The following is an 11212-nucleotide window of genomic DNA, read 5'->3' as shown; positions in this document are numbered from 1 at the left end:
AGATGCTGGAGGAAACAGGTACAAAAGTATCTATAGCCACAGTAAAACGAGTCCTATATCGACATAACCTGAAAGGCTGCTCAGCAAGGAAGAAGCCACTGCTCCAAAACCGCCATAAAAACCTAGACTACGGTTTGCAACTGCACATGGGGACAAATATCGTACTTTTTGGAGAAATGTCCTCTAGTCTGATGAAACAAAAATAGAACTGTTTGACCATAATGACCATCGTTATATTTGGAGGAAAAAGGGGGTAACCTGCAAGCCAAAGAACACCATCCCAACCGTGAAACACGGGGGTGGCAGCATCATGCTGTGGGGGTGCTTTGCTGCATGAGGGACTGGTGCACTTCACAAAATAGATGGCATCATGAGGAAGGAAAATGACATGGATATATTGAAGCAACATTTCAAGACATCAGTCAGGAAGTTAAGGCTTGGTCGCAAATGGGTCTTCCAAATGGACAATGACCCCAAGCATACTTCCAAAGTTGTGGCAAAATGGCTTAAGGACAACAAAGTCAAGGTATTGGAATGGCCATCACAAAGCCCTGACCTCAATCCTATAGAAAATGTGTGGGCAGAACTGAAAAAGCGTGTGCGAGCAAGGAGGCCTACAAACCTGACTCAGTTACACCAGCTCTGTCAGGAGGAATAGGCCAAAATTCACCCAACTTATTGAGGGAAGCTTGTGGAAGGCTACCCGAAACGTTTGACCCAAGTTAAACAATTTAAAGGCAATGCTACCAAATACTAATTGAGTGTATGTAAACTTCTGACCCACTGGGAATGTGATGAAATAAATAAAAGCTGAAATAAATCATTATCTCTACTATTATTCTGACATTTCACATTCTTAAAATAAAGTGGTGATCCTAACTGACCTAAGACAGGGAATTTTTACTAGGATTAAATGTCAGGAATTGTGAAAAACTGAGTTTAAATGTATTTGGCTAAGGTGTATGTAAACTTCCGACTTCAACTGTATATTTTTTACACATATTTAACTCATTGATTTGGGTAGGCACAAAACTACCTCCATACTTCCATTCATTTTTGAAACGGGTACTGGTTACCTTCAGACGAGTCCTGTGACACTTGTGGGGGTCATAGAGTAAAACAGAGAACACATTGTGTTCTTGAGAATCGCCCCTTTCCACGGTGGGGTCCCATTAGTTTGTAGCCCGGACGCTACAAACAGAAGTTGGCACATTGACGATACCGTTCAGACACCACAGATGTTTTCGTGAGAAGACCGATTTTTGGGATGTCTCATGGTCTAACAAACACAGCTGTAGCTCAGCCACCTTCCACTGCAGATGCGGAAGGCCACCATAGGCAGATGCAGTGGATTGAGACGCAGCCCATGCAAAAAACTAGATATCTCTAGCTTAAACTGACTGGTTTTGATGGGGATTCTTTTATTATGTTACTTAGATTGACACATAAAGCAGCAGCCCGGTCAGGTCTGTTTATGGAAACTTGGCGAGAGAGGGTGGTGCTGCTTCCCCCTAGAGCGGATTGTTATTAAGTGTCCAAGCTGACCCTACCACACAATAAAGGTTACAGCGCTCTGCTACGGCCAGGGGAGAGGAAGAGGAGACTTTCCATTTTCATTGGCGGGCCTTTTTGGCCACACTTCCTTACCTACATGAAGTGACTAAACAGTGTATTAGTCAGACTTATCACTGTAAATTGTTCCAGGCATTTTTAAAGGCATTATTACAGGCATTATGACCGTAAACAACAACAGGATGCCATACAGTAATGACATTATGTTACTGTTACAGTCAAAACCATAGTCACCAATGTGTTGACCACAAGAGGTCACTGTTGGCTCATGCATCAGTCTTCCAAGGATTACAAACTGAGAAAATTGAATTTAACAGAGGGAAATGTACAATGATGCTGTACAACTATTATATTTAGTTTGATTATTTAATATCTATATATTTTCAATCATGGAATTCAAACATCACATCAGTGCACTTTCCAATATTGACGTAGGCTTCTGGTCAATTTTGTGATATTTGGTAACAGTTCTGTACCAGGATCCTACCACATTAATGCTGAGAGGAAAATACTGGCTGAGTAATACTTGCAGACATTTTACATTGATAAGAGTTTATTAAATATAAGGCAACACAATGCAGTAGGTCAGCATGTTGGGTAATAGGTACTGAGGGATTGGATTGGAGGTTCTGGTGGGACATGGTTTTGTGTTAGATCATCACTCAGAGTCAGATTCTGAACATACCAAAGAAGGAGGTGTGAGGCTTTAGGACGAATCCAGCAGATTTCCTGGGAATGGAGAGTTCCAGAGTGGATCCTTGCACCAGGTAATGGACAACTGAGGGAGAAACACTGGGAACTTCAGCACTGGGTGTAGTAGTGCAGTAATTGCGTTCCGTATTATAAGTCATTCATTTGAATTTCATTTGCAACACACACTGGCTGGGGTTGGGAAGACTCACCAGCTGTTTAGCAGGTGTTTTGGGCCACAGTGATGCTGCTGGGCATGCTTTGTATGCACGTCATCAAGCTGGTTTCGATACCATGTAGACGCTTCTTGATCACATGAACCATAGTCCATGTGGTGTCTATCCAGCACCTGTACACAAACACAGCGATGGTATAGAGGGGATCTTGACATCCTCTCAAGAGATGACAATATGTCTATGTTTTAATAGGCTACCTAACTGTAAATGAAGTAAGTCCCTTCAGTTACCACGGTGACCGTTTCTCCAGAGACCTGCATCCCCTCCCCTAGACTCTGTCCTAAAGCCCATTTCACCAGAGTGTAATCGTCTTCATCTGAGATAACATAGTGGTTGCAAACATGAAGTGTATGTGTGTGTTAGAGACGAAAGAATGTTGGAAGGTATTGTAGTCAGTGCCAACATACTGTGTGTGTGTGTGTGTGTGTGTGTGTGTGTGTGTGTGTGTGTGTGTGTGTGTGTGTGTGTGCTGCAAGAGACTGACCAGTGCACTGCTGCCTCTGCCTCCATTGTCTTGAAATCTCCCTCTTTCCTCTAATTCCATCCCATTTGGTAGGTCTGTGAGAGTCAGATTTCTGTATAAAATCCCAGATGTGATGTCAGATGTGAACCTCATAGTGTGCTAGGAATCAGATGTTTCAGATATGTGGTAAACAATCAACTAGCCTAATTGTCATCCTTTTTTCCAGACTTCAACTCCATTGAAAAGTGTGCTGGATAATTGGCCTTATTGTTCTAAGCATTAGGCTAACAATAAGCATGTTGATTGATTCCTTAGTTCAAAATCAGAAATAGCCTAGTGAGTATAGCCTAAGAATATTTATTGACTTCTCAAAAACATACTTTACAAATCAAGCAAAGTTTCACAGTAGTGTTTTATTTCCCCCCGTAGCCTATAACCTATGAGTAGGCCATATGTGTAAACTCACCTACCCCGCACACCAACCTGGTCCACTGACGCAGCTCCCGCAGTTCGATCTGCATCTCTCTGATGCGGTTGGACTGCAGGACCATCATGCAGCCAAGAACAGCGACACCGTGAACAGGAGATATGTGCCATGAACATTTATTGTATAACTGTTTGTCTTTATGTCACACAGGCGATCGCAACTGCTGCAGGGACCCGTACAAAGCCTTTTCAATGAAGGCTTTGTACGGGCTGTAATGATCCCGCTATATGTTAAGCTACTTTCACTTTCTGGATGTCATCATGACAGAATGGGCTGGAGGAATTATTGATCCCATCATTTGGAAAACAATGACTCATGCATTCTAGAATTACAAAATAACTGCTATCAAGACTTGGAGGAAGTGTGAAAAAGTGATATGCTACAGTAGGCCTACAGAATGCCATTAGGATCCTACATTGAAGTCTAAAGCAAAGGTTAATGTCTAGTCTTTATTAAATGTTTATAATACAATTTGTTTTGATAAAGACAGTGACCAAGACAGACAAGTTGCTGATAAAAATAACTGATTGTAATAACTGAATACAGTTCAGTGGGTTTGCAGCACTATACATTATAATTAATGAATGTATATGCTTGGCTTTCAAGGGAAATGGCTTACTGCACAGCATATTCCCCTTGAAAGCCAAACATAAATTAATAAATTTCTAGTCAGGTTGTCTGGCTTTGACAGAACAAGGTCAAAGTCCTTTAAGAGATGGACTCAGTTGAAGGCTGAGGCCACTAGTCTCACACTTCGCTACCTCAAAAACTGCCTCGACAGCCCTTCGGGGAACTGAAAGCCTTCTCAGACGAGGAATGGGCTGTCAAAACATCAGTGGAGTGAGCAGCCAAGGCAAATCCTTATGCAATTTTTTTCTCTAATACATTTCCTTATATAAAGCTCCCCAGTTCAAGACTATACTAGTCACACTGGAATGCAAACTAAAATGTTACGTTTTATGTATTTATTTCCTCCAATTTTTTCATTGCCTGGCTATCCGTTGTAACATGAACTGACCAAGTGTTTTAAGCTGTAAAATCTGAACAAATGTAAAGTAACATGGCAAAACATTTCCCTCAAACTCTTAATCTGATCAATACAAATTATTTCCCCTTCATACAATGTGAACTGCTTTGGATAAATATATTAAAAATACAATTACTACTCTGCAGTGTGCCCATTGCCCGAGAATTCATTATGGGACAGACAAGGGCCTTGCCAACCCCCCATGGCTTGTCTATCAGCAGTTGCCAGGACAAATGACATCATCGGATTCCCGCCAGGAGCAAGATGGGACGCTTGTTCAAATCCTCCAAACAGACTCTGCAAAGACATCACAGTAGGATAAGGGATATTCACATTTACTTCCTCAATTCCAGTTACTCTATAATATAATATCAGTCAGTCGTTCATCCACCTCCTGCTGGACGTAAGGACTGGTGAGGGTTGGACTGAGGGAGTCAGTGTCTTCACCCTGCCTCTCCACTGTAGTGGTGCTGAAACCCAGGCTGGGCTCCAGCTGAGCCTGAGGCATGCTGCTGTCATCTGCTGGCCCCTGGGAAATGCCCTCTTCTGCCTTACACCTGGGATTGGAGCCCCACCAAGTCCCCCCCTTCAACCTGCAACAGGATTATGTTTGGGTTCATTTGAAGAATTAGGTTTCTATATTTAATGATAAGCTTATCCTCCTCAATGAGCCGCTGGCTCAGGCCATCCATCTCCGATGCCCTATCTGGCATCAGAAGCCTTTCACTGACTGATCAATAGAGCTCTATCACCTGCAGAGGTCCCCAATGAGCTGCAGCACTGCTGCCACTCTGTGCTGCTCCCCCAGTACTCCCCTTTTTCTTCCGGCCCATCAGCAGCTGGAGAGTTTCCCAAGACCCAGCCTTCCCCCTTTTTTTAACCTCTTTATCCTGCTGGAGGTGCTTCTGCCATGATCACGCCAACCTTGTACATAATGGAAACAAACAAACTCTTTACCTCAATCATAGGAGGTTGTACCAATTAAAAATATGACAGCCACAGTGAAACATGTTTAGGTTACTAAGTCATTGGCTAATCGTCTGTGGTTTACTCACTAGTCCTTCAGGTTTATTTTAGAACCTCTGCATCTGAAAAGGGCTGTAGGATGTGGCGGGCTCAGGAGACACTTCTTCATTCATGAACAACAGATACAGACCTCTATCAGTAAGAGTGCATTTGACTGGAGCATTTCCAAACATTGATTGCGTACTGTATGTGTTTATAATAGAGTGAGATTGTTGGTGGTGAGTGAAGAGGACACCACCTTGGCTGACATAGAATCCTGTGACAGAAATCTTCTCGGCTCTGTGACAGGGCGCTAGACTGTGGGGGAGGAGGGATAGGCTCAGTCTCAATCTCTGAACTCTGATGCTGCACAACCTTGGACCTCCTGAGGGTGTGGAAAACACAATGTAAGCTTCTTATTACCTGAAATAATGGCTTATCTTTTAAAATTATACATCCTGAATTCTTGCAACATAAGCAAAGGAGAGGAATCAAAGTGCCTTCTTCAAAAGTGAATGTTACAGACACACAAATATCATACCCCCCAAAAATGCTAACCTCCCCTGTTATTGTAATGGTGAGAGGTTAGCATGTCTTGGGGGTATGATATTTGTGTGTCTGTAACTTTCTCACTCATCATTATTTACGATTCATTCAGGACTGTCCATAATCATGGTAGCATCCACATTAATGTAGACGTGTTTAGAAACATATTCTCTTCTTATTTACAAAAAGTGCTGTAATTTCTAAACCTCATAGTATCATTTAAATTCCAAAGTGCTGGAGTAAAGAGCCAAAACAACAACAAATGTGTCACTATCCCAATACTTTTGTAGCTCACTGTATATGCCATTTAAGTAGGAGGCGCTTTTATCCAAAGTGACAAGAGTGAGTTTATACATTTTCCTATGTATGTGATCGAGGGAGAATCGAACCCACAACTCTGGTGTTGCTTGGGCCATGCTCTTACTAATTGAGCTACACAAGACCACTACAATACAGAAGTACAATACAATACTGTAAAATAAAATACAAGATTACAATACAGGTAGAAAATGTATGATTGCCATCCCCAGAAGCCTGCCATGGCATCCTCCTTCAGGCCATGGATAAGGCATGCAATGACATCAATCCAGATTTATGTCAGTCTTGGATTCACCATGCTAAAATATTTTCCCCAGGTGCAAGAGGACATTTGTCAACGAGAACCTATGGCCAAATGCTCAAGACAGACTTGATGCAAACTAGTGCCTGCTAAACGTTTTTTGTTCCATTCATTTAATTTGATTACATTACACCTATGTTGTAATTATGTCTGATCAATACATGTATTTTTAAAATCAATAACCACGTTTCCATCCACAGTTTTTATGCGAGTTAAGTCATACCGTATAAAAAAAAAAAACAGCCGTGATGGAAACAGGTAGTTTCGGTACAATTTTATAAATGCCGACAGATAATTAGTTCGATCGACATGGTGGGATCTTTTTGTGTCGGTAACATTTATGCTATAAATGGTAGTGGAAACGCCTTTATGGTCAAATATTGATATAATAACCATCATATCGAAGTAAACTTGGAGTCACGCGATGATATGGTGTGTGTTTCTCCCACTATAAGTTATGATGATTCACAGGGGGGTGAAAGTGCAGGTTGATCTTGATGCTCCTTTCCAATAAATAAAGATAATCTTATTCTGGTGACATGAGCTATGTTTGACTGCTGTTTGACAAATACAATTATTCTCGCTGTTATCCATAATAATATCTCACTGTATCTGCGAGCTGCACATTTGCGAGGAGGTTGTACCAATTAAAAATATGACAGCCACAGTGAAACATGCGAGTATGCACATTTGCTACTTAATGCAACCGTTTTTGTGACAAAACTATCCGTAGAGTTGAAAATGCGATGGAAACACATTGAAATTGTTATTTTTATTCGGTACATGAAAACTTAAGCGAAAAAGTACATTTTGTGTGCATTACGTAGGCTACATCATCACGCACTGACTTTTATCCGCAACAAGTATGTTTGGTGAAACACCACTGATGGGAAAATGTGCATATTTTCTTTACATATATTTTTGAATATTTGCATGAAAATCTGTCACCAATTGGATGAAAACCTAGCTATTGACTATGAAAGATGTCTTCAAAGATCACACCTTAGATCACACATGGGATAGAGATTATGGAAATGTAATATTTGTTTTAGTGCAAGTGTATTTATTGCCTGATGTGAAAACATGAATGTAACCACATAGTGTAACCATGGAGACATAGCTACCTTTCCTTTTATCTTTGTCTAATCTCCAATGTTCTTCTGACAAATTGTAGGTTAATGGCAAAACATCCAACGCTTGGACTGAATAAACTCTAGTTTCATTCCAGACGAATGGCCTTGTGTGGTGTGCTGGGGGCTCTTTCTCTCTCTCATGCAGTCTCTTTTTCTACTAAAACATGTACACACACTTGCCTCCAGTATATTGCAGTCCTTACTCATTTACTGACTCACTCTCAGTCTACTAATCCACTATCACCAAGAGTTATTCTCTGCACAACTGTACTGTTTTTATCTGTACACTCCGTGTTTTAACCCATATAAGAAACATTTTTCCTGTTATCCTTCATAGTATGTCTTGTGTGAAGTTTCACTCCATTTCCAAGAAATAATATCAAATAGGAAACAGACATGAGAACACAAATGTATCTACGTTTCAGTATTTTTTATTACAAGACAAATCTTACATTACAAAAACTACACCGGACTAGGTTTAGGGCTTATGTGAATGGACTTGAAAGGGGTGCATTGTCTGCACAGCAACTTCCCTCTGCTCCTTGTCTAGGCATTGGAGAATTTGGGCAGCTGGTTTCCCAAAACAACCCGTCTCTCCAGGCCCTCCTCTGTGATGGCTGCCAGACGGGCCACTCCTCCACTAGAACCGTCCCGCTCCATGGCAAGCGCCAGGGCTGAATGGAGAGAGGGACATATTAACAACACAGCCTGTGTCCCATCATATTCAACTAACAAGTCTTTTTCAGTGGTCATGATTCATGAGTGAACAGAGATTAGAAAAGCAGTAGCTGAAGAGATTTGAAACAGCCTAATGACATTGTGAAGAGAAGAGGTGGGCTACAGGGGCTGATGTGTGTGCAGGCATTTGTTCAAGCCCAACTGATTCAAATAATCAACTCATCGTGTAATCAGGGGATTCAATTTAGAACAACAATATTAGGACTATTTCAATCAGCTTTGTTACTGCAGGGCTTGAACAAAAGCCTGCACACACTGCAGCTCTCCAGGACCAGAATTACCCACCAGTGTGCTACTTATCCAGAGCGACGTACAGTAGTGAGTGCATACATTGTAATACTTTTTAAGTACTGGTCCCCAGTGGGAATCGAACCCACAACCCTGGCACTGCATGCTCTACCAACTAAGCTACATGAGACTGTCAAACTCTGGCCCTACTCACCCTGGGTACAGAAGTGAAGGCACTCTTCCTTGGTCATTCCAGGCTTGTAGTTAGAATCCATGAAGCCATAGATGTAGGAGCTACCAGAACCCCCTACTGACACTGGCTGCCTCACGATCATCCCTCCCATTGGGACTGTGTACACCTGGGGAAGAGGAGGGAAGGGTCATAATACAATTCTTTGAGACAATGGGGAAAAAGTGGTTGGTGTGTATGATCCAAATACAGATGCTGGGAACTCACCTGTCCACCCTTTCTTTTATCCCAGCCAGCCACAATGATGCCAGCCATCAGTTCCTCTCTGTATCTGTAGCACATCTGCTTGAAGAGGTTGGCTGCCGTTTGCACAAGTGGAGGCTCATCCAGCTCAATACTGCAGCAGGTCCAGAGAAGAGATATTTCATGGTGAATAAAAGTAGAATCAGACACGCTTTAGACATTATTTTTGGGTGGTATCGAGAGACCCACTATTGCTGTGTGCCGAGTTCTTTTTGGTTAAAGGTATTTGTCACCTAGGCCCTAGGGTGTTACCTGTGAAAGCCCAGCTGATAGGTGACTGCATCAGCAACAGCCTGTGTGTCAGCTGCAGACCCAGAGCGGCAGCAGAAGATGTGGTCGTGAATGGGAGTCAACTTGTCAGTAACTCGATTGGCAATGTAAGCGCTACAAACAGATGGAAAAGAGAAGGATTGTGACTTTTTGGCTGCACAAGGCAGTAAAGGCACATTATGAAAATGTTTGTGGAATTGAGGCCGACATAATCAGCAAGCTAGTATTGCTATTACCTAGATCAGGAAGTCAGCAAGACCTAAACTTAGCTGCTTGATCTAACTTACCCTGTTGTTGTTCGGGAGTCAGCACCAATCACAACCCCTCCATTAAACTCCACTGCCATAATGGTTGTCTGCAATTAGACATGTAGAATCAGCACTCAATTATCGCTTTATTTAGGTGAAAATAATCCCAATTACATTAGCTATGTAGAAGAGACTAATGGCTAACTGTCTAGCAACGTCATGATCTGGCATTGCCTGGAAACAAGACGTTGAATTGCATGTAGCTCAACTGGTAGAGCACGGCGCTTATAACACCAAGGTAGTGGGTTCGATCCCCGGGACCACCCATACACAAAAAATAAAATAAAAAAAATGTATGCACGCATGACTGTAAATCGCTTTGGATAAAAGCGTCTGCTAAATGGCATATTATTATGTAATTATACTTTCCTGTGGATGTATTGTCTCACATTCCTACCCCATAGACAACCGGTACACTACGTTAAAATGTCACTTTATTCAACTTTCTGGCTTGTAGAAGTCGTGAGCCCAAACTTTCCGGATTCAAACGCTCATTTCTGCCCGACGTAGAATTCTATGCAATTCAACATCGTGCTTCCGTGCAAGATCTGGCTCAGCTGTAAGATGCTGGAGCTAGCTAACTAGCGTCGAATAGACGAGCGCTTCTGCAGTATCATTGATAGCTAAGCTAGCTAGCCACGTAAATGTCCTGGCGTTCAGCTTGGGCAACTCATTTAAACATGTGTAAAAGGAAGGGTGCTATATTAAATTTCCTCACCCCAGTGCTAACTTCTTCTTGTGCCCATTCTGGTACAAAATCATTTGTACTAAAAGCATGTTCTAAACGGCTCGCTGACATGTACGCAGCCATCTTCAACGGCTAAATAATGTTCTTCTTTGCTGGTGGACTAGTTTAGTTTAACAAATTATGTTGTGCTGACTATCGCCACCTTCTGCATTGCATGAGTACATTAACTCCAGGGGTGGGAGTTCTAGATGATAGTCCAATCATTAATACAGCAAATTCTCGATTTTCAATACCTATCTATGAGCAAGCCAAATGCCAGACTTTCTATAAGTATTATTTTAAGCTTTAATAACATGATAAGAAAGGAAATCTCAAAAGAATATTCTCAGTAAGAATATTCAAACACTGAAGCACTCTTTGGTATTGGATCTGCTTTAAATAATTCCTTAGAGGGACATTTAATTTTGCTCCAGTGCATTTGATATTGATTGGGTTGGTGGTTAAAACATGTGTCCCATTCATGTGGGACTGAGGAAAAGCTTTGTAACAAATCAAATCAAAGTTTATTGGTCACCTACACAGATTTGCAGATGTTATCGCAGGTGCAGCGAAATGCTTGTGTTTTTAGCGCCAACAGTGCAGTAATACCTAGCAATACGAAACAATGTGCACATAATCGGAGAAGTAAAAATAAAGAAATATCAGAATG

General features: G+C 41.7%; 1 protein-coding gene and 1 pseudogene across 2 annotated transcripts; both read right to left on the bottom strand.

Annotated features, from left to right (window-relative positions):
* Positions 1-2240: 2240 nt before the first annotated feature.
* On the bottom strand, positions 2241-3512 carry LOC311118210 (tumor necrosis factor ligand superfamily member 13-like; annotated as a pseudogene). Its single transcript has 5 exons — positions 3432-3512; positions 2902-3073; positions 2696-2814; positions 2475-2611; positions 2241-2350 (listed from the first exon to the last, which is right to left on the bottom strand). The product of its transcript is annotated as a tumor necrosis factor ligand superfamily member 13-like (transcript).
* A 4682-nt stretch (positions 3513-8194) lies between these two features.
* Positions 8195-10648, bottom strand: LOC311118211 (proteasome subunit beta type-6-like). The gene is made up of 6 exons (XM_084193056.1): positions 10534-10648; positions 9795-9862; positions 9490-9621; positions 9202-9331; positions 8959-9103; positions 8195-8452 (listed from the first exon to the last, which is right to left on the bottom strand). Exons 1-6 carry the CDS (start codon positions 10624-10626, stop codon positions 8325-8327), a joined length of 696 nt encoding a protein of 231 aa, XP_084049182.1. The 5' UTR covers positions 10627-10648; the 3' UTR covers positions 8195-8324.
* Between the last annotated feature and the right edge of the window lie 564 nt (positions 10649-11212).

The sequence above is a fragment of the Coregonus lavaretus genome (assembly GCF_964263955.1).
Source record: "Coregonus lavaretus genome assembly, contig: HAP1_SCAFFOLD_5903, whole genome shotgun sequence".
Lineage (NCBI taxonomy): Eukaryota > Metazoa > Chordata > Actinopteri > Salmoniformes > Salmonidae > Coregonus > Coregonus lavaretus.
Note: the sequence above shows the minus strand (reverse complement) of the source record. Positions and strands in the feature narration are given on the sequence as shown.